Here is a 26,222-nt window from a genome sequence, read left to right on the forward strand (position 1 = left end):
TGACTCAGCACCAGTAACCCCTGTATATAGAATCCACATTGACTCAGCACCAGTAACCCCTGAATATAGAATCCACATTGACTCAGCACCAGTAACCCCTGTATATAGTCTCGCTATTGTTAGTTTATTGTGTTACTTTTTGATTGATTCTATTTTTTTTTTACTTTACTTTAGCCGTCTTCTCCCCCTCTCCTCTCAGTGATAGTGCCGTCTTCTCCCCCTCTCCTCTCAGTGATAGTGCCGTCTTCTCCTCCTTTCCTCTCAGTGATAGTGCCGTCTTCTCCTCCTCTCCTCTCAGTGATAGTGCCGTCTTCTCCCCCTCTCCTCTCAGTGATAGTGCCGTCTTCTCCCCCTCTCCTCTCAGTGATAGTGCCGTCTTCTCCCCGTCTCCTCTCAGTGATAGTGCCATCTTCTCCTCCTCTCAGTGATAGTGCCGTCTTCTCCCCCTCTCCTCTCAGTGATAGTGCCGTCTTCTCCTCCTCTCAGTGATAGTGCCGTCTTATCCCCCTCTCCTCTCAGTGATAGTGCCGTCTTCTCCCGTCTCCTCTCAGTGATAGTGCCGTCTTCTCCTCCTCTCAGTGATAGTGCCGTCTTCTCCCCCTCTCCTCTCAGTGATAGTGCCGTCTTCTCCTCCTCTCAGTGATAGTGCCGTCTTCTCCCCCTCTCCTCTCAGTGATAGTGCCGTCTTCTCCTCCTCTCAGTGATAGTGCCGTCTTCTTCTCCTCTCAGTGATAGTGCCGTCTTCTCCTCTCAGTAATAGTGTCATCTTCTCCCCCTCTCCTCTCAGTGATAGTGCCGTCTTCTCTCCTATCAATAATAGTGTCGCCTTCTCCCCTTCTCCTATCAGTGATAGTGTAGTCTTCTCCCCCAGTGATAGTGTCGTCTTCTCCTCCTCTCCTATCAGTGATAGTGCCGTCTTCTCCCCCTCTCCTCTAAGTGATAGTGCCATCTTCTCCCCCTCTCCTCTCAGTGATAGTGTCGTCTTCTCCTCCTCTCAGTGATAGTGCCTTCTCCCCCTCTCCTCTCAGTGATAGTGCCATCTTCTCCCCCTCTCCTCTCAGTGATAGTGCCGTCTTCTCCCCCTCTCCTCTCAGTGATAGTGCCATCTTCTCCTCCTTTCAGTGATAGTGCCGTCTTCTTCTCCTCTCAGTGATAGTGCTGTCTTCTCCTCTCAGTAATAGTGTCATCTTCTCCCCCTCTCCTCTCAGTGATAGTGCCGTCTTCTCTTCTATCAATAATAGTGTCGCCTTCTCCCCTTCTCCTATCAGTGATAGTGCCGTCTTCTCCCCCTCTCCTATCAGTGATAGTGCCGTCTTCTCCCCCTCTCCTCTAAGTGATAGTGCCATCTTCTCTCCCTCTCCTCTCAGTGATAGTGCCGTGTTCTCCCCCTCTCCTATCAGTGATAGTGCCACCCACCACAGCCATATAATATCTCATCCAGATCTTTGCCTTGCTTCCATCCATACTTACAACATGCTTTTACAGACCTCGGTCATCACTGTGAGGTCTGTCTAATTTGCATCCATTAAAGTAAAGTGCTGTACTGTGGTAGCTGGCTCAAGAAATCAAACGCCAAACAATTTCCCCCTTTCATCATGTTCAAGTGAATGTGGAAAATTCTCTTCCATAGAACGAAGTTGAACTATGGGGCAGCAGAGTAGGTAATAGTAGGTAGTAACGGTAGTACTTGGTTGTTAGTGCAGCTTTCTTCCTAGAGGGACTACCGCCATACTAACGCCCTGGACCAGATCTGGATGGGCCTTGGACCAGAGCTGGGTGGGCCCTGGACCAGATCTGGATGGGCCCTGGACCAGAGCTGGGTGGGCCCTGGACCAGAGCTGGGTGGGCCCTCGACCAGAGCTGGGTGGGCCCTTGACCAGAGCTGGTTGGGCCCTGGCTGACATCCATACACAAGCACACCCTGGTACACACTCCACCTGCTGGACATTCTAGTTAAATGATTGCAACAATCTCTCTCTCTGTCTATCTGTCTTACCCTCCCTCCCTCCCTCCCTCCCTCCCTCCCTCCCTCCCTCCCTCCCTCCCTCCCGCCCCTCTTTCTCCCCTCTCTCTGTCTCTCCCTCTCTCTCTCTCTCTCACTCCCCTCTCTTTCTCCCCTCTCTCTCACTCCCCTCTCTTTCTCCCCTCTCTCTCCCTCCATCAGGTGATTGCTGGCTCCTAGCAGCCATAGCCTCTCTAACCCTCAATGAGAGGCTGCTCCACCGAGTGGTCCCTCATGGTCAGTCCTTCCAAGAAGACTATGCTGGGATCTTCCACTTTCAGGTATGACTACACACGCGTGATGGCGCCGATGGGTGGGGCTGCTGTCTTATCGGCCCTCAACCAATCATGCTATTTTGTTATGTTGCTGCTACTGTCTCCTATGACCGAAAATAACTTCTAAACATCAGAACTGGGTTTGCTCACCTCAAACTGGATGAAGAGTTTTTCTTCAATGAGTCGGACATCGAGGGATATCCTGTTGACACCCGACCAGGCCCCGATCCCCATGATTCACTGAAGAAGGAAACGTAGGTTTCGGGGCAAAAGATCAGGGTGCCTTGTGTGTCTCCGCCCTTACATTAGAGAGCCTTTTTATTCTCTATTTTGTTTAGGTCAGGGTGTGATTAGGGTGAGTACTTTTTTATTTCCTTGTTGGCCTGGTATGGTTCCCAATCAGAGGCAGCTGTCTATCGTTGTCTCTGATTGAGAACCATACTTAGGCAGCCGGTTTTTCCCACTTGAGTTGTGGGTGATTTGTCTCTTCACCAGACAGAAGTGTTTCGTTTTCGTTTCGTTCTTTCTCTTTGTTATTTTGTATTTTCGTGTTCAGTGTCTTTTCATTAAAAATGACGAACACTTACCACGCTGCACATTGGTCCGATCTGTCATACTCCTCGTCAGAGGAAGACATATTTCGTTGCAGCGGGGGCAAAGGCATTTATGTAAATAGATACGATATCTAAGGAAGTCTCAAAGATTTGCTCGCCCGAGGTTGAGTATCTTATGATAAGCTGTAGATCACACTATTTACCCAGAGAGTTTTCATCTGTATTTTTTTGTAGCCGTCTACATACCACCACAGAGCGAGGTTGGAACTTTTTTCCCCTTTTTCAGGACCTAGACCTGCCGCTCCGGTACCGCTTGCCGTGCCGTGCGTTAGCAGATAGAACAGTCTATGACTAGGGTGGCTGGAGTCTTTGACAATGTTTAGGGTCTTCCTCTGACACCACCTGGTATAGAGGTTCTGTGAATCCTTAGTGAATTTCCCCTTTTATTTCTGTCATAGGGGACTTGTTTTACGCCTACTTTACACCGGTGGAAGTGAGATCGTTTCTAGGTTTAGAGACGGTTGTAGTGTCCAGTAATGCTTTCTCCATGTTCTGCCATGTGATTCACTCTCTTTGTGACACGTTGAGACATTCTATGGAATGTTGTCTGTTGTGGTCCTCTTCAGTTCTGGCAGTTTGGTGAGTGGGTGGACGTGGTGATTGACGACCGGCTGCCAACGAAGAATGGAGAGATCATGTTCGTTCACTCAGCCGAGGGAAATGAGTTCTGGAGCGCCCTGCTGGAGAAGGCTTACGCCAAGTATGTCAACGAAGGCCTGGTCTACGTCCCAAATGGCACCTCATTCTCTATTTAGTGCACTACTTTTAATCAGGGCCTTTGTGTGTGTGTGTCGATCATATTAACACTCTCTCTGCAATATAGACTTAATCATGTATACATCTACAGTGAGCTCCACAAGTATTGGGACAGTGACTGATTTTTGTTGTTGTTTTGGCTCTGTACTGACATCATACAATGACTATGAGGTTAAAGTGCAGACTGTCAGCTTTAATTTTAGGGTATTTTCATCCATATCGGGTGAACCGTTTAGAAATAACAGCACTTTTTGTACCTAGTCCCCTCCATTTTAGGGGAACAGAAGAATTGGGAGAAAATATGTGTATGAAAGCATACTGAACAGAAATGTAAATGCAACATGTAAAGTGTTGGTCCCATGACTTCATGATCTGAAGTAAAAGATCCCAGCAATTTTCCAAATTCACAAAAAAATCTTATTTCTCTCAAACGTTGTGTACAAATTTCTTTACATCCCTGTTAGTGAGCATTTTCTCCTTTGCCAAGATAATCCATCCACCTGACAGGTGTGGCATATCAAGAAGCAGTTTAAACAGCATAATCATTACACAGGTGCACCTTGTGCTGGGCACAATAAAAGGCAACTCTAAAATGTGCAGTTTTGTCACACAACACAATGCCACAGATGTCTCAAGTTTTGAGGGAGCGTGCAGTTGGCATTCTGACTGCAGGAAGGTCCACCAGAGCTGTTGACATATAATTGAATCTTAATGTCTCTACCATAACCTCTCACCATTATAATAACAGGGGAGGTTAGCATTTTATATAGTCAGAAAGTTACAGACACACAAATATCATATCCCCCCCCCCCCCAAAAAAAAATGCTAACCTCTAACCATTACAATAACAGGGAAGGTTAGCATTTTTTTTGGGGGGGGGGGGGGGTATGATATTTGTGTGTCTGTAACTTTGTGACTCATCATTATTCACAATTCATTCAGGATTGTCTGTAATCGTGGTAGTGTCCACATTAATGTAATCATTGGGTGCTAGGAATATGGGAACAAATACAAAAATGTTGACTACTTGTGTAGACATACTGTACAGTATGAGTCATTTTGTCCCAATACTTTTGGACTATGTAAGTGCTATAATTTCTAAACGGTTCACCCGATATGGATGAAAATACCTACAAATTAAAGCTGACAGTCTGCACTTTAACCTCATAGCCATTGTATCATTTAAAATCCAAATAACTGGAGCACAGAGCCGAAACAACAACAAATAGGTCCCAATACTTTTGGAGCTCACTGAATGTGACGTGTGTATATCCCTGCATTTATGTGTTTCTACTGTCAGGTTGAATGGTTCCTACGAGGCTCTGTCTGGAGGCAGCACCACAGAAGGCTTTGAGGACTTCACCGGCGGTGTGTCTGAGATGTACGAGCTCCGTAAGGCTCCACGGGACCTGTACAGGATCATCGGCAAAGCCCTGGACAGAGGCTCCTTGCTGGGCTGCTCCATCGACGTGAGTCCCCTGCTCTTCTGGTCCTGTCAAAAACACCAGGGTCTCATTCATTAGGGCACATCAATTTAAAATGTTTTTCAACAGAAAACAAATTCAAGCAGTTGTTATTGGACAACTCAAGGTAGTCCCTCCCTATTTCTGTCCGTTTTCTTCCGTTTTGGTGCCTCATGAACACAGCACTGGGTATAGTTTGATGTACCTACTTTTTGAAGAGCATTATCATGATCTTTATAATTTATAACATTACCATTGTAGTCAATACATCCTTATATCAAATAATGCTGATTCAGATGCATCATGGGTCTTGTATTCTTCTGACTATATTTTGTGACTACAGATCACCAGTGCCTTTGACATGGAATCTGTGACGTTCAAGAAACTGGTGAAAGGTCATGCTTACTCAGTCACCGGCCTGAAGAAGGTAGGTTAAGCCCGTAAATAGAATAAACTAGGAAGCCTGGTTTCACCTGGGTCTTCAGACCCTGCTTTGGAACCCTGGTCTCCCTGGTCTCTGTTTTTTAATGTTAGTGTTTCTATGTAGACTGGGTTTTTATTGTTGTACTGCGTGATATGTGTGATTCTGTTCTGCTCCAGGTGGACTACCAGGGTCAGGGGGAGAGGCTGATCAGGGTGAGGAACCCCTGGGGACAGGTGGAGTGGACTGGCGCCTGGAGTGACAAGTGAGCATTACAGAACCACTACTAGGTCCACATTCACAACCAACATATTTAAACACCTAACCTAGTACTAAACCCCAGTTTCACCACAAACCTCGACTTTTACTTACACATTCATAAAGTTTCTGTCGTAGGTTGTAGTAGATTCTGTTTCTCAGTATACTATTGCTCTGTTCTTGTCTCCCCGTCTGTGTCCAGTTCTCCTGAGTGGGATGAGTTGGACCCATCTGAGAGAGAGGACCTGCATCTAAAGATGGAGGACGGAGAGTTCTGGTAGGATGAAGAGCGTGATTACTTGCTGAGTTCTCAGTTGTTTAAAATGACACTGGTGTTCTGTAATCTCAGAACCCAGAAGCCTTCGTGTGCCGGTCAGCTTTATCTAAATCTTCAGCTGCCATTGTGATGAAAATATCATATACACTAAATATACAAAATTGGAGACACCTTCAAATTAGTGGATTCGGCTATTTCAGCCACACCCGTTGCTGACAGGTGTATAAAATCGAGCACAGAGCCACGCAATCTCCATAGACACACATTGGCAGTAGAAGCCTTACTGCAGAGCTCAGTGACTTTCAACGTGGCACCATCATAGGATACCACCTTTCCAAGAAGTCAGTTTGTGAAATTTCTGCCCTGCTAACTTTGTGGCAGCAGTTTGGGGAAGGCCCTTTCCTGTTTCAGCATGACAATGCCCCCATGCACAAAGCAAAGTCCATACAGAAATGGTTTGTCGAGATCGGAGTGAAAGAACTTGAATCACCCTAAGTCCCCACGGTAATGTTCCAACATCCAGTGGAAAGCCTTCCCAGAAGAGTGGAGGCTGTTATAGCAGCAGAGGGACCAACTCCATATTAATGCCCATGATTTAGGAATGAGATGTTGGACGAGCCGGTGTCCACATCCTTTTTAAATCACACTAATCTCCCCTGTCTGTAGGATGTCGTTCCAGGAGTTCCTGAGGCAGTTTTCCCGCCTGGAGATCTGCAACCTGACAGCGGACGCTCTCAGTGAGGACGGCCTCAGCCACTGGAACACCATCATGTTCCACGGCATGTGGAGACGGGGGAGTACCGCCGGGGGCTGCCGTAACCACCCCAGTGAGTCATGGAACATCTAACATATCTTCAAGAACACGTAGAATATTTACATCACAGTATTACATTACAACGTTAACACCTCTCATACTGCAGAACGTTAACACCTCTCATACTGCAGAACGTTAACACCCTCATACTGCAGAACGTTAACACCTCATACTGCAGAACGTTAACACCCTCATACTGCAGAACGTTAACACCCTCATACTGCAGAACGTTAACACCTCATACTGCAGAACGTTAACACCTCATACTGCAGAACGTTAACACCTTCATACTGCAGAACGTTAACACCTTCATACTGCAGAACGTTAACATCTTCATACTGCAGAACGTTAACACCCTCATACTGCAGAATGTTAACACCCTCTTACTGCAGAACGTTAACACCTCATACTGCAGAACGTTAACACCTCATACTGCAGAACGTTAACACCCTCATACTGCAGAACGTTAACACCCTCATACTGCAGAACGTTAACACCCTCATACTGCAGAACATTAACACCTTCATACTGCAGAACATTAACACCTCATACTGCAGAACGTTAACACCTCATACTGCAGAACGTTAACACCTCATACTGCAGAACGTTAACACCCTCATACTGCAGAACGTTAACACCTTCATACTGCAGAACGTTAACACCTTCATACTGCAGAACGTTAACACCTCATACTGCAGAACATTAACACGTCATACTGCAGAACGTTAACACCCTCATACTGCAGAACGTTAACACTGCATACTGCAGAACGTTAACACCTTCATACTGCAGAACGTTAACACCCTTCATACTGCAGAACGTTAACACCCTCATACTGCAGAACGTTAACACCTCATACTGCAGAACGTTAACACCTCATACTGCAGAACGTTAACACCTCATACTGCAGAACGTTAACACCCTCATACTGCAGAACGTTAACACCCTCATACTGCAGAACGTTAACACCCTCATACTGCAGAACGTTAACACCTCATACTGCAGAACGTTAACACCTCATACTGCAGAACGTTAACACCTTCATACTGCAGAACGTTAACACCCTCATACTGCAGAGCGTTAATACCCTCATACTGCAGAACGTTAACACCTCATACTGCAGAACGTTAACACCCTCATACTGCAGAACGTAAAAAAATCTTGTGCAATACACCGACGCATGTCTTGTATTCAAGATCCTTAATGGCCTGGCTCCCCCTCCACTCAATATTTTTGTTAAACAGAAAACCCAGACATATGGCAGCAGATCCACAAGGTCTGCCATGAGAGGTGACTGTATAGTTCCCCTAAGGAAAAACACCTTTAGTAAATCTGCATTCTCTGTGAGAGCTTCCCATGTCTGGAATACACTGCCATCAGACACACATAACTGCACCACATATCACACTTTCACAAAATGCTTGAAGACATGGCTAAAGGTCAATCAGATTTGTGAACATGGTCCCTAGCTGTGTGTTGCCTCTTTCCATGTTGTCTGTTGTCTGTAGCTTGTGAGGTGTGGAAACACTTTGTTGCTTTTATGAATTTTGTCTTGCTGCTTTTTGTTTTATGTTGCTGTGTCTGTATGCTACGTCTTGCTTGTCCTATGTTGCTATGTCTTGCTTGTTCTATGCTGCTATTGTCTATATTGTAATTGTTCTTAATAACCTGCCCAGGGACTGCGGTTGAAAATTAGCCGGCTGGCTAAAACCGGCACTTTTACTGAAACGTTGATTAATGTGCACTGTCCCTGTAAAAAAAAAAAAAAAAAAAAAAAAAAAAAAAAAACTAACGTTAACACCTTCATACTGCAGAACGTTAACCTCTCATACTGCAGAATGTTAACACCCTCATACTGCAGAACGTTAACACCCTCATACTGCAGAACGTTAACACCTTCATACTGCAGAACGTTAACACCTTCATACTGCAGAACGTTAACACCTCATACTGCAGAACGTTAACACCTTCATACTGCAGAACGTTAACACCTCATACTGCAGAACGTTAACACCTCATACTGCAGAACGTTAACACCTTCATACTGCAGAACGTTAACACCTTCATACTGCAGAACGTTAACACCTCATACTGCAGAATGTTAACACCTCATACTGCAGAACGTTAACACCTCATACTGCAGAACGTTAACACCCTCATACTGCAGAACGTTAACACCTTCATACTGCAGAATGTTAACACCTTCATACTGCAGAACGTTAACACCTTCATACTGCAGAACGTTAACACCCTCATACTGCAGAACGTTAACACCTTCATACTGCAGAACGTTAACACCCTCATACTGCAGAACGTTAACACCCTCATACTGCAGAACGTTTACACCCTCATACTGCAGAACGTTAACACCTCATACTGCAGAACGTTAACACCCTCATACTGCAGAACGTTAACACCCTCATACTGCAGAACGTTAACACCCTCATACTGCAGAACGTTAACACCCTCATACTGCAGAACGTTAACACCCTCATACTGCAGAACGTTAACACCTCATACTGCAGAACGTTAACACCCTCATACTGCAGAACGTTAACACCGTCATACTGCAGAACGTTAACACCTCATATTGCAGAACGTTAACACCTTCATACTGCAGAACGTTAACACCTCATACTGCAGAACGTTAACACCCTCATACTGCAGAACGTTAACACCTTCATACTGCAGAACGTTAACACCCTCATACTGCAGAACGTTAACACCCCATACTGCAGAACGTTAACACCCCATACTGCAGAACGTTAACACCCCATACTGCAGAACGTTAACACCCTCATACTGCAGAACGTTAACACCCTCATACTGCAGAACGTTAACACCTCATACTGCAGAACGTTAACACCCTCATACTGCAGAACGTTAACACCTCATACTGCAGAACGTTAACACCCTCATACTGCAGAACGTTAACACCTTCATACTGCAGAACGTTAACACCCTCATACTGCAGAACGTTAACACCCTCATACTGCAGAACGTTAACACCTTCATACTGCAGAACGTTAACACCCTCATACTGCAGAACGTTAACACCCTCATACTGCAGAACGTTAACACCCTCATACTGCAGAACGTTAACACCTTCATACTGCAGAACGTTAACCTCTCATACTGCAGAATGTTAACACCCTCATACTGCAGAACGTTAACACCCTCATACTGCAGAACGTTAACACCCTCATACTGCAGAACGTTAACACCCTCATACTGCAGAACGTTAACACCTTCATACTGCAGAACGTTAACACCCTCATACTGCAGAACGTTAACACCCTCATACTGCAGAACGTTAACACCCTCATACTGCAGAACGTTAACACCTTCATACTGCAGAACGTTAACCTCTCATACTGCAGAACTGCCATCATCGATAACCACGTCTTCTGAGCTGGGGGGGAAAGGGTGTGGCTAGGAGTGAACTGTTAGTTAAAGAGACTGGTACTACTACCCAGACTTAATTTAGGGTACAGTACACTAAATACCCCAGTGAGTCACAGAACCACTTCCAGAACCAACATTCCAGAACACCTACATTCTAGAGCTTTTACAGTACAGCACAGAATGTGTAGGATGGAGGGTCAGTACGACCGAGGGCTGTGGGAACCACCCCAGTGAGTTAAACAGTTTACTAGTACATTATTTACAAACCAGAACGCATAGTTTAGAAAATACCAGAACATCAACATTTACACTATGGTACAGATACAGCACAGCCAGAACCTTCCTAGTGTCATAGAAACATCTTACATAGAGCGTTTACAGTCCAGAACAGGAACCATCCCAGTGAGTCACAGTCAACATGAACATTTAGAGTAGGAGCTAAGATCCTATTTTATGTGTTAGTGTTTTCAGGAAAATCACCACAGAGCATTTACAACAGCTACACATTCACATGTTACCTCGACAACAGTGACTACCCTCGACTACCTTGACTGCCTCTACTGCCTCGACTACTTCGACTGTCTTGACTACCTCGTACCCCTGCACATTGACTCGGTACCGGTACTCCGTGTATATAGTCTCATTATTGTTATTTTATTGTGTTACTATTTAAAAAAAAAAATATTTAACACATTTTTCTTACTTTTTAACTCTACACTGTTGGTTAAAGGCTTGTAAGTAAGCATTTCACGGTAAAGTCTACACTTGTTGTATTCTGCGCATTCAACAAATAAAAATGTGATTTGATTTGACCAGATGGGATATATATAACACTTTGGTTGTATGGATTACCTTAATGCCTGCTCCTCTATTGTCCAGACACGTTCTAGATCAACCCCCCAGTATAACTCTGTCTTATCTCTGTGTTGAACAGCATCAACCCCCAGTATAACTCTGTCTTATCTCTGTGTTCCTCCAGACACGTTCTGGATCAACCCCCAGTATAACTCTGTCTTATCTCTGGGTTCCTCCAGACACGTTCTGGATCAACCTCCCAGTATAACTCTGTCTTATCTCTGGGTTCCTCCAGACACGTTCTGGATCAACCCCCCAGTATAACTCTGTCTTATCTCTGGGTTCCTCCAGACACGTTCTGGATCAACCCCCCAGTATAACTCTGTCTTATCTCTGGGTTCCTCCAGACACGTTCTGGATCAACCCCCCAGTATAACTCTGTCTTATCTCTGTGTTACTCCAGACACGTTCTGGATCAAACCCCCCAGTATAACTCTGTCTTATCTCTGGGTTCCTCCAGACACGTTCTGGATCAACCTCCCAGTATAACTCTGTCTTATCTCTGGGTTCCTCCAGACACGTTCTGGATCAACCCCCCAGTATAACTCTGTCTTATCTCTGTGTTCCTCCAGACACGTTCTGGATCAACCCCCAGTATAAGATCACTCTGCTAGAGGAGGACGACGACCCCGAGGATGAAGAGGTGGCTTGTAGCTTCCTGGTGGCTCTGATGCAGAAGGACAGGAGGAGGTACCGGAAACAGGGTCAGGACATGCACACCATCGGGTTCGCCATCTACGAGGTGAGAAACGAGCTTCTAAGGAGTCGACAGCCTAACATGTCTGGGGGGGGGGGGACGCTACACACTCACTACTTTGCTTATCACAGAAATTCATAGTTTTCATACTTTAATGTTTCTCCTATTGTATTCTTCTGTTTGTACAGATTCCAGAAGAGGTATAAATCATTTTGTTCCCACAGCTGGACATTTAGGCTCATGTCTTTTGGTCATTGTGAGAATGAGCCAACTCGGGTATGGTTATAGATGCGTTCTTCCTTTTTAAAATGGCACTCATCTACATGAATATGGGCCAGTTTCCCAGACACAGGTTTAGCCTAGTCTTGGACTAAGAAGCATTTTTAATTAGGTGGGTGGGGAAAGGGGGGGGGGGGGGGGGGGGGGGGGGTGGTGGTGTCTAGGACTTAACCTGTATCAGGTAAACTGGGCTTCAACATACAGTATGTAGTTGAAGACATATATTTTCTATCCAGTACAGGGGCTGTCAGAACGTGCACTTAAAGAAGGACTTCTTCCTGACCCATTCATCCTGCGCTCGCTCGGAGACCTTCGTCAACCTGAGAGAGGTCAGCAACCGTCTCCGTCTGCCTCCAGGAGAATACCTCATCGTCCCCTCCACCTTCGAGTCTGGCCAGGAGGCCGACTTCGTCCTGCGAGTCTTCACTGAGAAACAGTCTGAGACAGAGTAAGTGTGTGCGTGTGATCCTGTAATTCATGACGTATGGCTTAAAAAAAAGACTTAATGTGTGGGTCACCATGCCTCTGTGTGCGTGTGTGTGTCTGTGTCTGTGTGTGTGTGTGTGTGTGTCTGTGTGTGTGTCTGTGTGTGTGTGTGTGTGTGTGTGTGTGTGTGCTAGGTGTGTGTGTGTGTGTGTGTGTGTGTGCTAGGTGTGTGTCTGTGTGTCTGTGTGTGTGTGTGTGTGTGTGTGTGTCTGTGTGTGTGTGTGTGTGTGTGTGTGCTAGGTGTGTGTGTGTGTGCTAGGTGTGTGTGTATATTTTCATTGTGTCTGTTTTCTCATCCCCAGAGAGTTAGATGATGAAATCTCAGCAGATCTGGAAGATGAGGTGGGATTTCCTGTATTGTCACTCACTACCATAACTACTATGGATATAACAGTCACTACCATAACGACTATGGGTAGAACAGTCACTACCATAACTACTATGGGTAGAACAGTCACTACCATAACTACTATGAATAGAACAGTCACTATTATGGATATAACAGTCACTACCATAACGACTATGGGTAGAACAGTCACTACCATAACGACTATGGGTAGAACAGTCACTACCATAACGACTATGGGTAGAACAGTCACTACCATAACGACTATGGGTAGAACATAAGACTAGTGTCGACAATGTAGCCGTCTTGCCTGTTACTATGGTTTTATATTGTACATCCTGACCTTCTGATTAAATGGTTGGAATGTAATAAAATGTTTGTATTCCCCTGTTCTCTTGTAGGATGACATCAGTGAAGATGACGTCGAAGACTCATTCAAATCTATGTTTTCTCAGCTGGCAGGAGAGGTGCGATTCCTTTATTGGCTTGTTGGCTTGTTGGCTGAGTTAGAGATGTCCATCGTAGGATTATCAGCTATGCTTTATCTAATTCGGATAACAAATATTCTAGAACTAATTTGTTCCAAGATTGTTTAAAGGTTGGACCTTCGAGATGTTTCTAAACCTACGCTATGTCTAAGATTTGTTTTTTTCCCCCCCTCAATCGCCCTTCTGTGTTTTAGGACATGGAGATTTCTGTCCGCGAGCTTAGGACCATCCTGAACAGAGTAGTGACTAGACGTGAGTACAGCCGTTTTCCTTTGGTGTGAACCCACATACATTTCCTGATAGCCCAAACCCCAAACCCAGTCCCACCATTAGTGTATGTCCCCCTCCTCAGGAGGACAGGAGGTAGGTAGCCTTGTGGGTTCTGCTGTGGGAAGACTCAGATCATCAGTTTGACTGTTTTGTTGTTTGATTTCAGACGAAGACCTGAAGACAGACGGCTTCAGTATGGAGTCCTGTAGGACCATGGTCAGCCTCATGGATGTATCCTTTTCACGCTGTCCCCCCCGTCCCCCCCCCCCACCCCCCCCCACCCACACCCGTACTCTGGACAGAACTCGCCCTCCCCTTTGTTATTTCTAAAGAGTTGGGATTGGCCAGTGGTCTCTCAAGACCCTATAGGCTTGAGAACCCTTTAGATTTGACAGCCCTCTGGCGAATCAGCTCCCTTTATGCTGTCGGTATTGAACAGGGTCTCCACACTAGCAGCTTGTTTCTGATTGGCTGACTGAAGAGTTTCCTTTCTTACTTTTTTTTTTTTACATTCCTTGACTCAGCAAATCCCCCAGAAGGATGGCACCGCCCGTCTCGGCCTGGTAGAGTTCCAGATGCTCTGGAATAAGATCAGGAAGTGGCTGGTAAGGCCTGGCTTGAATCCTAAACGGCACCCTATTCCTAATATAACGCACTACGGCCCAGAGATTTATCTGGGTTAGAGTTACCCTGGACAATTAGGGTTTGGGACATATACCTAGTTCTTCGGTCACCATGTACTGTTGTTGGTGAGAGCTAAAGGTTGATTCATTCCTGATTCAATTCCTTAGGGCCCAGTTTGTATCTGGCTTGAAGGTGGACAACACTGATTAATTTATATGACTGATTCATATTCATTACTATTCAATACAATACTGATTCATATTCATTACTATTCAATACAATACTGAATCAAATTCAATACTATTCAATACAATAATGATTCATATTCATTACAATTCAATACAATACTGATTCATATTCATTACTATTCAATACTGATTCATATTCATTACTATTCAATACTGATTCATATTCATTACTATTCAATACAATACTGATTCATATTCATTACTATTCAATACAATACTGATTCATATTCATTACTATTCAATACAATACTGAATCATATTCATTACTATTCAATACAATACTGATTCATATTCATTACTATTCAATACAATACTGATTCATATTCATTACTATTCAATACAATACTGATTCATATTCATTACTATTCAATACAATACTGAATCATATTCATTACTATTCAATACAATACTGATTCATATTCATTACTATTCAATACAATACTGATTCATATTCATTACTATTCAATACAATACTGATTCATATTCATTACTATTCAATACAATACTGATTCATATTCATTACTATTCAATACAATACTGAATCATATTCATTACTATTCAATACAATACTGATTCATATTCATTACTATTCAATACAATACTGATTCATATTCATTACTATTCAATACAATACTGATTCATATTCATTACTATTCAATACAATACTGATTCATATTCATTACTATTCAATACAATACTGAATCATATTCATTACTATTCAATACAATACTGATTCATATTCATTACTATTCAATACAATACTGAATCATATTCATTACTATTCAATACAATACTGATTCATATTCATTACTATTCAATACAATACTGAATCAAATTCAATACTATTCAATACAATAATGATTCATATTCATTACTATTCAATACAATAATGATTCATATTCCTTACTATTCAATACAATACTGAATCATATTCATTACTATTCAATACAATACTGAATCATATTCATTACTATTCAATACAATACTGATTCATATTCATTACTATTCAATACAATACTGAATCATATTCATTACTATTCAATACAATGCTGATTCATATTCATTACTATTCAATACAATAATGATTCATATTCATTACTATTCAATACAATGCTGATTCATATTCATTACTATTCAATACAATACTGATTCATATTCATTACTATTCAATACAATACTGATTCATATTCATTACTATTCAATACAATACTGAATCATATTCATTACTATTCAATACAATACTGATTCATATTCATTACTATTCAATACAATACTGATTCATATTCATTACTATTCAATACAATACTGATTCATATTCATTACTATTCAATACAATACTGATTCATTTTCATTACTATTCAATACAATACTGAATCATATTCATTACTATTCAATACAATACTGATTCATATTCATTACTATTCAATACAATACTGAATCATATTCATTACTATTCAATACAATACTGATTCATATTCATTACTATTCAATACAATACTGAATCAAATTCAATACTATTCAATACAATAATGATTCATATTCATTACTATTCAATACAATAATGATTCATATTCCTTACTATTCAATACAATACTGAATCATATTCATTACTATTCAATACAATACTGAATCATATTCATTACTATTCAATACAATACTGATTCATATTCATTACTATTCAATACAATACTGATTCATATTCATTACTATTCAATACAATACTGAATCATATTCATTACTATTCAATACAATACTGATTCATATTCATTACTATTCAATACAATACTGAATCATATTCATTACTATTCAATACAATACTGATTCATATTCATTACTATTCAATACAATACTGAATCAAATTCAATACTATTCAATACAATAATGATTCATATTCATTACTATTCAATACAATAATGATTCATATTCCTTACTATTCAATACAATACTGAATCATATTCATTACTATTCAATACAATACTGAATCATATTCATTACTATTCAATACAATACTGATTCATATTCATTACTATTCAATACAATGCTGATTCATATTCATTACTATTCAATACAATACTGATTCATATTCCATATGACTCTGCATTAATCTACAGCCTTTTATACAACTGCAATAACAGGAAGTACCCAGCATATACACTGAGTAGCCAGTTTAGGGGGACTGTAATTCCTAAGGTGCACAACACTGATTAATTTAATATGACTGTGTGTAACGGCCGTTGGTGGAAGGTGGAAGGTGGAAGGTGAGGACCAAGGCGCAGCGTGGTGCGTGTTCGTCATTTATTAAATAGAACTGAACACGAAATACAACGTAACAAAAGAACAACCGAAACAGCTCCGTCAGGCGCAAAACACAAAATAACTACCCACAAAACCCATGTGGGCAAGAGCTATCTAAGTAGGGTTCTCAATCAGAGACAACGATAGACAGCTGCCTCTGATTGAGAACCCACACCCGGCCAAACAGACACAGAAATCCAAAACATAGAAAATGAACATAGAATGCCCACCCTAGTCACACCTTGGCCTAACCAAAATAGAGAATAAAAACCTCTCTATGGCCAGGGCGTGACACTCTGCATCAATCTACAGCCTTTTGTACAACTGCAGTAACAGGAATAACAGCATATACACAGTTTATTAGGTACACCACCCCCGTTCACAAAAAAATGGATCGTTCCTACAGACAGAGCGTCACGTGGCCATGGCTTGCTATAATAAACAGGCAAACAGGCATCGAGGCATTCAGTTACTGTTTGATTGAACGTGATAGAATGGGCAAAACGAGTGACCTAAGCGACGTTGAGGATGGTATGATCGTCGGTGCCAGGCACGCCGGGTCAAGAATCGTGCAAACTAACAGGCGTAACACAAACAGTCAAATAACGGCGTGTCATCTCGGAACGCACAACTCGTCGATCCTTGTCACTGATTGGCTATTGCAGCAGACGACCACACCGGGGCTCCACTCCTATCAGCTAAACACAAGAAGAAGAAGCAGCAGCTCCAGTGGACACGCCATCACCAACGCTGGACAATGAGGAGGAGAAATACATCTCCTGGTCTGATGAATCCCACTTCCTGTTGCGTCATGCTGATGGCAGAGTCAGGTTTCGGTAGTCCATGGTCCCATCCTGCCTGGTGTCAACGGTACAGACTGGTGGTGTAATGGAGTGTGGGTAATGTTTTCCTGGCATTACGTTAGGTCCCTTGATACCAATTGAGTAACGTTTCCATGCCCACAAGAATGCAAGCTGTTCTGGAGGTAAAAGGGGGGTCTGACCTGATACTAGATGGGTGTACCTAATAAACTGGCCACTGAGTATATACTTCCATACATTTGAACCTGATATACTGAATCATTCAAAGAAATGCATGTATTTCCTACCTTTTGAAATCTGTATGGCCATGATTCAATCCAAGGTGCGTTATAGCGCCAGGCACTATGAATCTGACCATGCTTATTTTATAGGCATTTTCCATGACGTTCGCAGAGATCGCATTTCATGGTAAACACTGTGCATGTAGTCAGTCGGCTGCGACATAACGCGACATGAAAATGAATCCCGGCCTATGTCTATAATATCTGTGTGTTTTATCGGTAGGTCATCTATAGAGAATGTGATATGTGTGTTTTATCGGTAGGTCAACTATAGAGAATGTGATATCTGTGTGTTTATCGGTAGGTCATCTATAGAGAATATGATATCTGTGTGTTTATCGGTAGGTCATCTATAGAGAATTTGATATCTGTGTGTTTTATCGGTAGGTCATCTATAGAGAATGTGATATCTGTGTGTTTATCGGTAGGTCATCTATAGAGAATGTGATATCTGTGTGTTTTATTGGTAGGTCATCTGTAGAGAATGTGATATCTGTGTGTTTATCGGTAGGTCATCTATAGAGAATATGACATGGACAAGTCGGGATCCATGAGCTCCTATGAGATGCGACTTGCTGTGGAGTCGGCAGGTATAGTTACACACACACACACACAGGCACACACACGCACACACACACACACACACTACTGACTCTGCCGTCTCCCTCGTAGGTTTTAAACTGAACAACAGGCTGAATCAGGTCCTGGTGGCTCGCTATGCTGAGAACGAGGCCATAGACTTTGACAACTTCATCTGCTGTCTGGTGAAACTGGAAGCCATGTTTAGTAAGTACTGTACTGGTAGTTAATCAAGATGGATGTACTGTGTGTAGACCTAATGTATGCTAAACCAGTTACCTGGGCAACCGTTAATGCTTTAAAACCCTTCTTCTCATTGCACAAGTCTAGGTAGTCCCTCCTTGTTTTCTTCCATTTGGTGTCTAATCGACAGGACCCTGGTCATATCCAACAAAGTTATCATTCATAAATGTACTTACTATTGTTACAGGATCTTTCCAGCAGCTAGACAAAGAGGGAGAAGGAGTGGCTGAGATGAACATCGCTGAGGTGAGTCCTTTATCTGAGATGAATATCGCTGAGGTGAGTCCTTTATCTGAGATGGGTCCTTCATCTGAGATGAATCTCTCTGAGGTGAGTCCTTTATCTGAGGTGAGTCCTTTATCTGAGGTGAGTCCTTTATCTGAGGTGAGTCCTTCATCTGAGATGAATCTCTCTGAGGTGAGTCCTTTATCTGAGGTGGGTCCTTTATCTGAGATGAATCTCTCTGAGGTGAGTCCTTTATCTGAGGTGAGTCCTTTATCTGAGGTGAGTCCTTTATCTGAGGTGAGTCCTTTATCTGAGATGAATATATCTGAGGTGAGTCCTTTATCTGAGATGAATATCTCTGAGATGGGTCCTTCATCTGAGATGAATATCTCTGAGGTGGGTCCTTTATCTGAGATGAATATCTCTGAGATGGGTCCTTCATCTGAGATGAATATCTCTGAGGTGGGTTCTGCATCTGAGGTGGGTCCTGGATCTGAGATGAATATCTCTGAGGTGGGTCCTGCATCTGAGGTGGGTCCTGGATCTGAGATGAATATCTCTGAGGTGGGTCCTGCATCTGAGGTGGGTCCTGGATCTGAGATGAATATCTCTGAGGTGGGTCCTGCATCTGAGGTGGGTCCTGGATCTGAGATGAATATCTGAGGTGGGTCCTGGATCTGAGATGAATATCTGAGGTGGGTCCTGGATCTGAGATGAATATCTGAGGTGGGTCCTGGATCTGAGATTAATATATCTGAGGTGGGTCCTGGATCTGAGATGAATATCTCTAAAGTGGGTTCTGCATCTGAGGTGAATATCTCTGAGGTGGGTCCTAGATCATTCTCTACATTTTCAACAAACAGCCATGCATTTTAGCAGCCTGTGGTCTAGTGTCTAACTTCTCTCCTCTCTGTGCTTCTCTCTTCTCTTCTCTGTCCATCTCTCTTTCTCTCCTTTCTGTCCTTCTCTCCTCTCTGTCCTTCTCTCCTCTCTGTCCTTCTCTCCTCTCTGTCCATCTCTCTTTCTCTCCTCTCTGTCCATCTCTCTTTCTCTCCTCTGTCCATCTCTCCTTTTCATCTCTGTCCACCTGTCGTTTTCTCTCTCTCTCCTCTCTGTCCATCGGTCTCTCTTTCTCTCCTCTCTGTCCACCGGTCTGTCTCTTTCTTTCCTCTGTCCACCGGTCTGTCTTTTTCTTTCCTCTGTCCATCTCTCTCTCTTTCACTCCTCTCTGTCCATCGGCCTCTCTTTCTCATCTCTGTCCATCTCTCTCTCTTTCTCTCCTCTGTCCATCGGCCTCTCTTTCTCTCCTCTCTGTCCATCTCTCTCTCCTCTCTGTCCATCTCTCTCTCTCATCTCTGTCCATCTCTCTCTTTCTCTCCTCTGTCCATCTCTCTCTCTCATCTCTGTCCATCGGCCTCTCTCTCCTCTCTGTCCATCGGCCTCTCTCTCCTCTCTGTCCATCTCTCTCTCTCCTCTCTGTCCATCTCTCTCTCTCATCTCTGTCCATCTCTCTCTCTCATCTCTGTCCATCTCTCTCTCTTTCTCTCCTCTGTCCATCTCTCTCTCTCCTCTCTGTCCATCTCTCTCTCTCCTCTCTGTCCATCTCTCTCTCTCCTCTCTGCCCATCTCTCTCTCTTTCTCTCCTCTGTCCATCTCTCTCTCTCCTCTCTGTCCATCTCTCTCTCTTTCTCTCCTCTGTCCATCTCTCTCTCTCCTCTCTGTCCATCTCTCTCTCTCCTCTCTGTCCACCTCTCTCTCTCCTCTCTGTCCATCTCTCTCTCTCCTCTCTGTCCATCTCTCTCTCTCCTCTCTGTCCATCGGCCTCTCTTTCTCTCCTCTGTCCATCTCTCTCTCTCCTCTCTGTCCATCTCTCTCTCTCCTCTCTGTCCATCTCTCTCTCTCCTCTCTGTCCATCTCTCTCTCTTTCACTCCTCTCTGTCCATCTCTCTCTCTTTCACTCCTCTCTGTCCGTCTCTCTCTCCTCTCTGTCCATCGGCCTCTCTTTCTCTCCTCTCTGTCCATCTCTCTCTCTCCTCTTTCTCTCCTCTGTCCATCTCTCTCTCTCCTCTCTGTCCATCTCTCTCTCTCCTCTCTGTCCATCTCTCTCTCTCCTCTCTGCCCATCTCTCTCTCTTTCTCTCTGTCCATCTCTCTCTCTCCTCTCTGTCCATCTCTCTCTCTTTCTCTCCTCTGTCCATCTCTCTCTCTCCTCTCTGTCCATCTCTCTCTCTCCTCTCTGTCCACCTCTCTCTCTCCTCTCTGTCCATCTCTCTCTCTCCTCTCTGTCCATCTCTCTCTCTCCTCTCTGTCCATCGGCCTCTCTTTCTCTCCTCTGTCCATCTCTCTCTCTCCTCTCTGTCCATCTCTCTCTCTCCTCTCTGTCCATCTCTCTCTCTCCTCTCTGTCCATCTCTCTCTCTTTCACTCCTCTCTGTCCATCTCTCTCTCTTTCACTCCTCTCTGTCCGTCTCTCTCTCCTCTCTGTCCATCGGCCTCTCTTTCTCTCCTCTCTGTCCATCTCTCTCTCTCCTCTCTGTCCATCGGCCTCTCTTTCACTCCTCTCTGTCCATCTCTCTCTCTCCTCTCTGTCCATCTCTCTCTCTCCTCTCTGTCCATCGGCCTCTCTTTCTCTCCTCTCTGTCCATCGGCCTCTCTTTCACTCCTCTCTGTCCATCTCTCTCTCTCCTCTCTGTCCATCGGCCTCTCTTTCTCTCCTCTCTGTCCATCGGCCTCTCTTTCACTCCTCTCTGTCCATCTCTCTCTCTCCTCTCTGTCCATCGGCCTCTCTTTCTCTCCTCTCTGTCCATCGGCCTCTCTTTCACTCCTCTCTGTCCATCTCTCTCTCTCCTCTCTGTCCATCGGCCTCTCTTTCACTCCTCTCTGTCCATCTCTTTCTCTCCTCTCTGTCCATCGGCCTCTCTTTCTCTCCTCTCTGTCCATCTCTCTCTCTCCTCTCTGTCCATCTCTCTCTCCTCTCTGTCCATCGGCCTCTCTTTCACTCCTCTCTGTCCATCTCTCTCTCTCCTCTCTGTCCATCTCTCTCTCTCCTCTCTGTCCATCGGCCTCTCTCTCTCTCCTCTCTGTCCATCGGCCTCTCTTTCACTCCTCTCTGTCCATCGGCCTCTCTCTCTCTCCTCTCTGTCCATCGGCCTCTCTTTCTCTCCTCTCTGTCCATCGGCCTCTCTTTCTCTCCTCTCTGTCCATTGGCCTCTCTTTCTCTCCTCTCTGTCCATCGGCCTCTCTTTCTCTCCTCTCTGTCCATTGGCCTCTCTCTCTCTCCTCTCTGTCCATCGGCCTCTCTTTCTCTCCTCTCTGTCCATTGGCCTCCCTTTCTCTCCTCTCTGTCCATTGGCCTCTCTTTCTCTCCTCTCTGTCCATTGGCCTCTCTTTCTCTCCTCTCTGTCCATTGGCCTCTCTTTCTCTCCTCTCTGTCCATTGGCCTCTCTCTTTCTATTTTCTTCCTGTATGTATTCAGTGGCTGTATATGACCATGTGTGGTTGAAGAGAACCAGGCCGAACAGCCAACGTGCCCGGCAAGGTGCTTCTTCACTGGGCTCATATAGATCTACTGTAGCCTCTTCCCCGAATCCATGAAGACCTTCCTAGCCTATATCTTCCCTGAAACCATGAAGACCTTCCTAGCCTATATCTTCCTCTGCCTGATCTGAACGATAGGGCTGACCTATACTGTACTGACTCAGATATTTTATTTCCACATTGTCCTTTCCAGCACGGTTCCAGCTACTATGGTGAAAGAATAACCAGCCCAGTTCAGTTCGATTCAGTTCGGCTCAGTTTGGCCCTATAGTGTGAATCAGTTACACCAGCCAGCTACACTACAGCACAGCCCCTCACCCCCCCCCCCCCCCCATCAGCCTGCCAGCTACACTACAGCAAGCCCCCTCACCCCCCCCCCCCCCTCAGCCTGCTAACTACACTACAGCAAGCCCCCTCACCCAACCCCCCTCAGCCTGCCAACTACAGTACAGCAACCCCCTCACCCCCCCACCTCAGCCTGCCAACTACAGTACATCAAGCCCCCTCACCCACCCCCCCCCCCCCCTCAGCCTGCCGACTACACTACAGTAAGCCCCCTCACCCACCTCAGCTAACCCCATATAGCAGTGAGGATCTTACTAGCCATGTAATGCAGGGCGAGACCCTCCCAACCACGCTAAAGACCACACCCCCATGCTACGGGGTTACCTATGCAAAATTTTAGAAATTTTTAAAAACATTTTATTCACTGTGGAATTGTAGATCTGTCTGTAAATAAAATGGGATGTACGACACTAATGAGCCCATACTGGTATCGCCCCGGCCCTACTAGAGCTGTCTGTGAACAGAATGGGTCAGAGCACGAAGCATCAGTATGGCTGTGTGGAAACACGTTTTTTTTAAATCACGTTAGTTGAACCGAAGAGGATCAAGTCTGTTTTGTCTTTTGCTGTTTAGTGCCTCTAGTGAACTCTCTCATCACCTGGTTGACCCACCGTGGGGTTAGTGGGGCGTTATAGTGCATCTGGTTGACCCACCGTGGGGTTAGTGGGGCGTTATAGTGCATCTGGTTGACCCACCGTGGGGTTAGTGGGGCGTTATAGTGCATCTGGTTGACCCACCGTGGGGTTAGTGGGGCGTTATAGTGCATCTGGTTGACCCACCGTGGGGTTAGTGGGGCGTTATAGTGCATCTGGTTGACCCACCGTGGGGTTAGTGGGGTGTTATGGGAATATTTACAGATAGTCCATCTGGCTCACGCACTCACAGAGGTTCTGTTAAACACGTTGTCAGATATATATATATATCTTACGATTTTTTTAGGTTTATTATTTTGTGAGATATGTTAGGAAGGCTCTTGATTATCGCAGTGTTCTGGGTAATATCATTTGTCTTTTAGCCACAGCTGATATTCGAGGACATTATTTGACTATGCCCACTAGGTGGAAGTATTGTAGAGTCTCAGTGTGGCGATCATGGTACTGCAGTTGTAGAATGTTACTGTATATGAGGAAATACAGTATTTGAGTTATTAAACTGAACAAAAGTAGAACTGACAAATAACAAATCATAGTTTTTATGGGTTTAAAACATCTCGTATTGGATTATATTTTAGATACTCAGACCACGTGGATTGCATTACAATGCAGATTAAAAGGGATGGTTGATCTAATTTTCATTGGGTAAAATGTATTTGAGCTGATTGTATTAAAGGGATGGTTGATCTAATTTTCATTGGGTAAAATGTATTTGAGCTGATTGTATTAAAGGGATGGTTGATCTAATTTTCATTGGGTAAAATGTATTTGAGCTGATTGTATTAAAGGGATGGTTAATCTAATTTTCATTGGGTAAAATGTATTTGAGCTGATTGTATTAAAGGGATGGTTGATCTAATTTTCATTGGGTAAAATGTATTTGAGCTGATTGTATTAAAGGGATGGTTGATCTAATTTTCATTGGGTAAAATGTATTTGAGTTGATTGTATTAAAGGGATGGTTAATCTAATTTTCATTGGGTAAAATGTATTTGAGCTGATTGTATTAAAGGGATGGTTGATCTAATTTTCATTGGGTAAAATGTATTTGAGCTGATTGTATTAAAGGGATGGTTGATCTAATTTTCATTGGGTAAAATGTATTTGAGCTGATTGTATTAAAGGGACGGTTAATCTAATTTTCATTGGGTAAAATGTATTTGAGCTGATTGTATTAAAGGGACGGTTGATCTAATTTTCATTGGGTAAAATGTATTTGAGCTGATTGTATTAAAGGGATGGTTGATCTAATTTTCATTGGGTAAAATGTATTTGAGCTGATTGTATTAAAGGGACGGTTAATCTAATTTTCATTGGGTAAAATGTATTTGAGTGGATTGTATTAAAGGGATGGTTGATCTAATTTTCATTGGGTAAAATGTATTTGAGCTGATTGTATTAAAGGGACGGTTGATCTAATTTTCATTGGGTAAAATGTATTTGAGTGGATTGTATTAAAGGGATGGTTGATCTAATTTTCATTGGGTAAAATGTATTTGAGCTGATTGTATTAAAGGGATGGTTGATCTAATTTTCATTGGGTAAAATGTATTTGAGCTGATTGTATTAAAGGGACGGTTAATCTAATTTTCATTGGGTAAAATGTATTTGAGCTGATTGTATTAAAGGGATGGTTAATCAAAATTTTCATTCAAATGTATTTGAGCTGATTGTATTAAAGGGATGGTTAATCAAAATTTTCATTCAAATGTATTTGAGTTGTCTATATGAATGATCTATAAAGACCAACGGAAGCAATGAGAGGAAAACATTCCAACATAATTAAATACATCAATGTCTACTGAACTAACAAGATGCCTCTCCCTATACTTTACATTTTAGAATTGATTTCAAATGAGTCAATAAGATCACTTCGTTTATCCTTGCATCTAATATCTACATGTTGCTGTTTGAAAAGTTCTGATTGTGTCAATCCTCTCTGCAAAAGCTAGCGATTGTAAATGTTGGGGTTTTTACCTTCAGTAAATACATGTTCACTCCTGGGATTGAACACTGTGCTTTATGGTCTTCGAAACCTCTTGACATTTACAAATCATAAGAGGCATGGCTTTCATCAAGTTCACACACACACACACACACAGTAGAAATGAACATATTTGCCCTAGATATAAAACTGGTCCTGATGGTGAAACTAAATAAGTATTTTGATCTATTTCAGAGCTGATCTGATTGGTCAAAAGAACAATAAGAGAAAAAAAAGAAATAAAAAATCTGAAATTGGGGCTGCCTGTCTAAACGCAGCCTGTGTGGCAATCAAGACCTGCATTGCTCATGACCAAAGGCAAGTGCACGTGACGGAAGAGCACGCACGTAAACCATGAACACTAACCAAAGTCTTGCAGGTGTTACCATGGTTGTGCGCCAGGTGATAGACATATTAACTGCGGTCCCGGCGTTCTTAACAAAGTGGGGTAAAACTACACTGTATTTTGGAGACGGCCCAAAATCCGAGCAGCTGAAGGACCAACACCACGGACAAATTGGCAGAGTAAGTTCAAATATTTTCTTTAACATTCCGGCTTGTAAAGGACTCGAGAGGTCCATTTTCCAGAATCAAATTCACCGTCTGGTGAGGTGCCCTGAATCTTTATTCTATATGTCAGATCCTTGCTCGTTCTACACAACAAATTTCTACCTGAATGTTCC

The 26,222-nt window shown here is 43.4% G+C and overlaps 1 protein-coding gene across 4 annotated transcripts in view; it reads left to right on the forward strand.

Annotated features, from left to right (window-relative positions):
* Positions 1-25,205, forward strand: part of LOC110492801 (calpain-1 catalytic subunit) — a 47,130-nt gene extending 21,925 nt beyond the window's left edge. For 2 of the 4 annotated variants that reach the window (XM_036945999.1, XM_036946000.1), the window contains 19 exons: positions 2,165-2,283; positions 3,458-3,591; positions 4,948-5,116; positions 5,454-5,537; positions 5,711-5,796; positions 5,992-6,066; positions 6,733-6,893; positions 11,713-11,882; positions 12,026-12,037; positions 12,353-12,564; positions 12,905-12,944; positions 13,350-13,415; positions 13,631-13,688; positions 13,873-13,937; positions 14,243-14,311; positions 18,487-18,565; positions 18,648-18,761; positions 18,985-19,043; positions 22,496-25,205. In XM_036945999.1, the coding sequence (XP_036801894.1) occupies positions 2,165-2,283; positions 3,458-3,591; positions 4,948-5,116; positions 5,454-5,537; positions 5,711-5,796; positions 5,992-6,066; positions 6,733-6,893; positions 11,713-11,882; positions 12,026-12,037; positions 12,353-12,564; positions 12,905-12,944; positions 13,350-13,415; positions 13,631-13,688; positions 13,873-13,937; positions 14,243-14,311; positions 18,487-18,565; positions 18,648-18,761; positions 18,985-19,043; positions 22,496-22,522 (1,799 nt within the window). In that variant the 3' untranslated portion in view covers positions 22,523-25,205. Of the gene's footprint in view, positions 1-2,164; positions 2,284-3,457; positions 3,592-4,947; positions 5,117-5,453; positions 5,538-5,710; positions 5,797-5,991; positions 6,067-6,732; positions 6,894-11,712; positions 11,883-12,025; positions 12,038-12,352; positions 12,565-12,904; positions 12,945-13,349; positions 13,416-13,630; positions 13,689-13,872; positions 13,938-14,242; positions 14,312-18,198; positions 18,566-18,647; positions 18,762-18,984; positions 19,044-22,495 lie in introns of those variants that run through there. The other 2 variants (XR_005036418.1, XR_005036417.1) reach the window with 2 other exon arrangements.
* The last annotated feature ends 1,017 nt before the right edge of the window (positions 25,206-26,222 follow it).

Source organism: Oncorhynchus mykiss, chromosome 16 (assembly GCF_013265735.2).
Source record: "Oncorhynchus mykiss isolate Arlee chromosome 16, USDA_OmykA_1.1, whole genome shotgun sequence".
Classification (NCBI taxonomy): domain Eukaryota; kingdom Metazoa; phylum Chordata; class Actinopteri; order Salmoniformes; family Salmonidae; genus Oncorhynchus; species Oncorhynchus mykiss.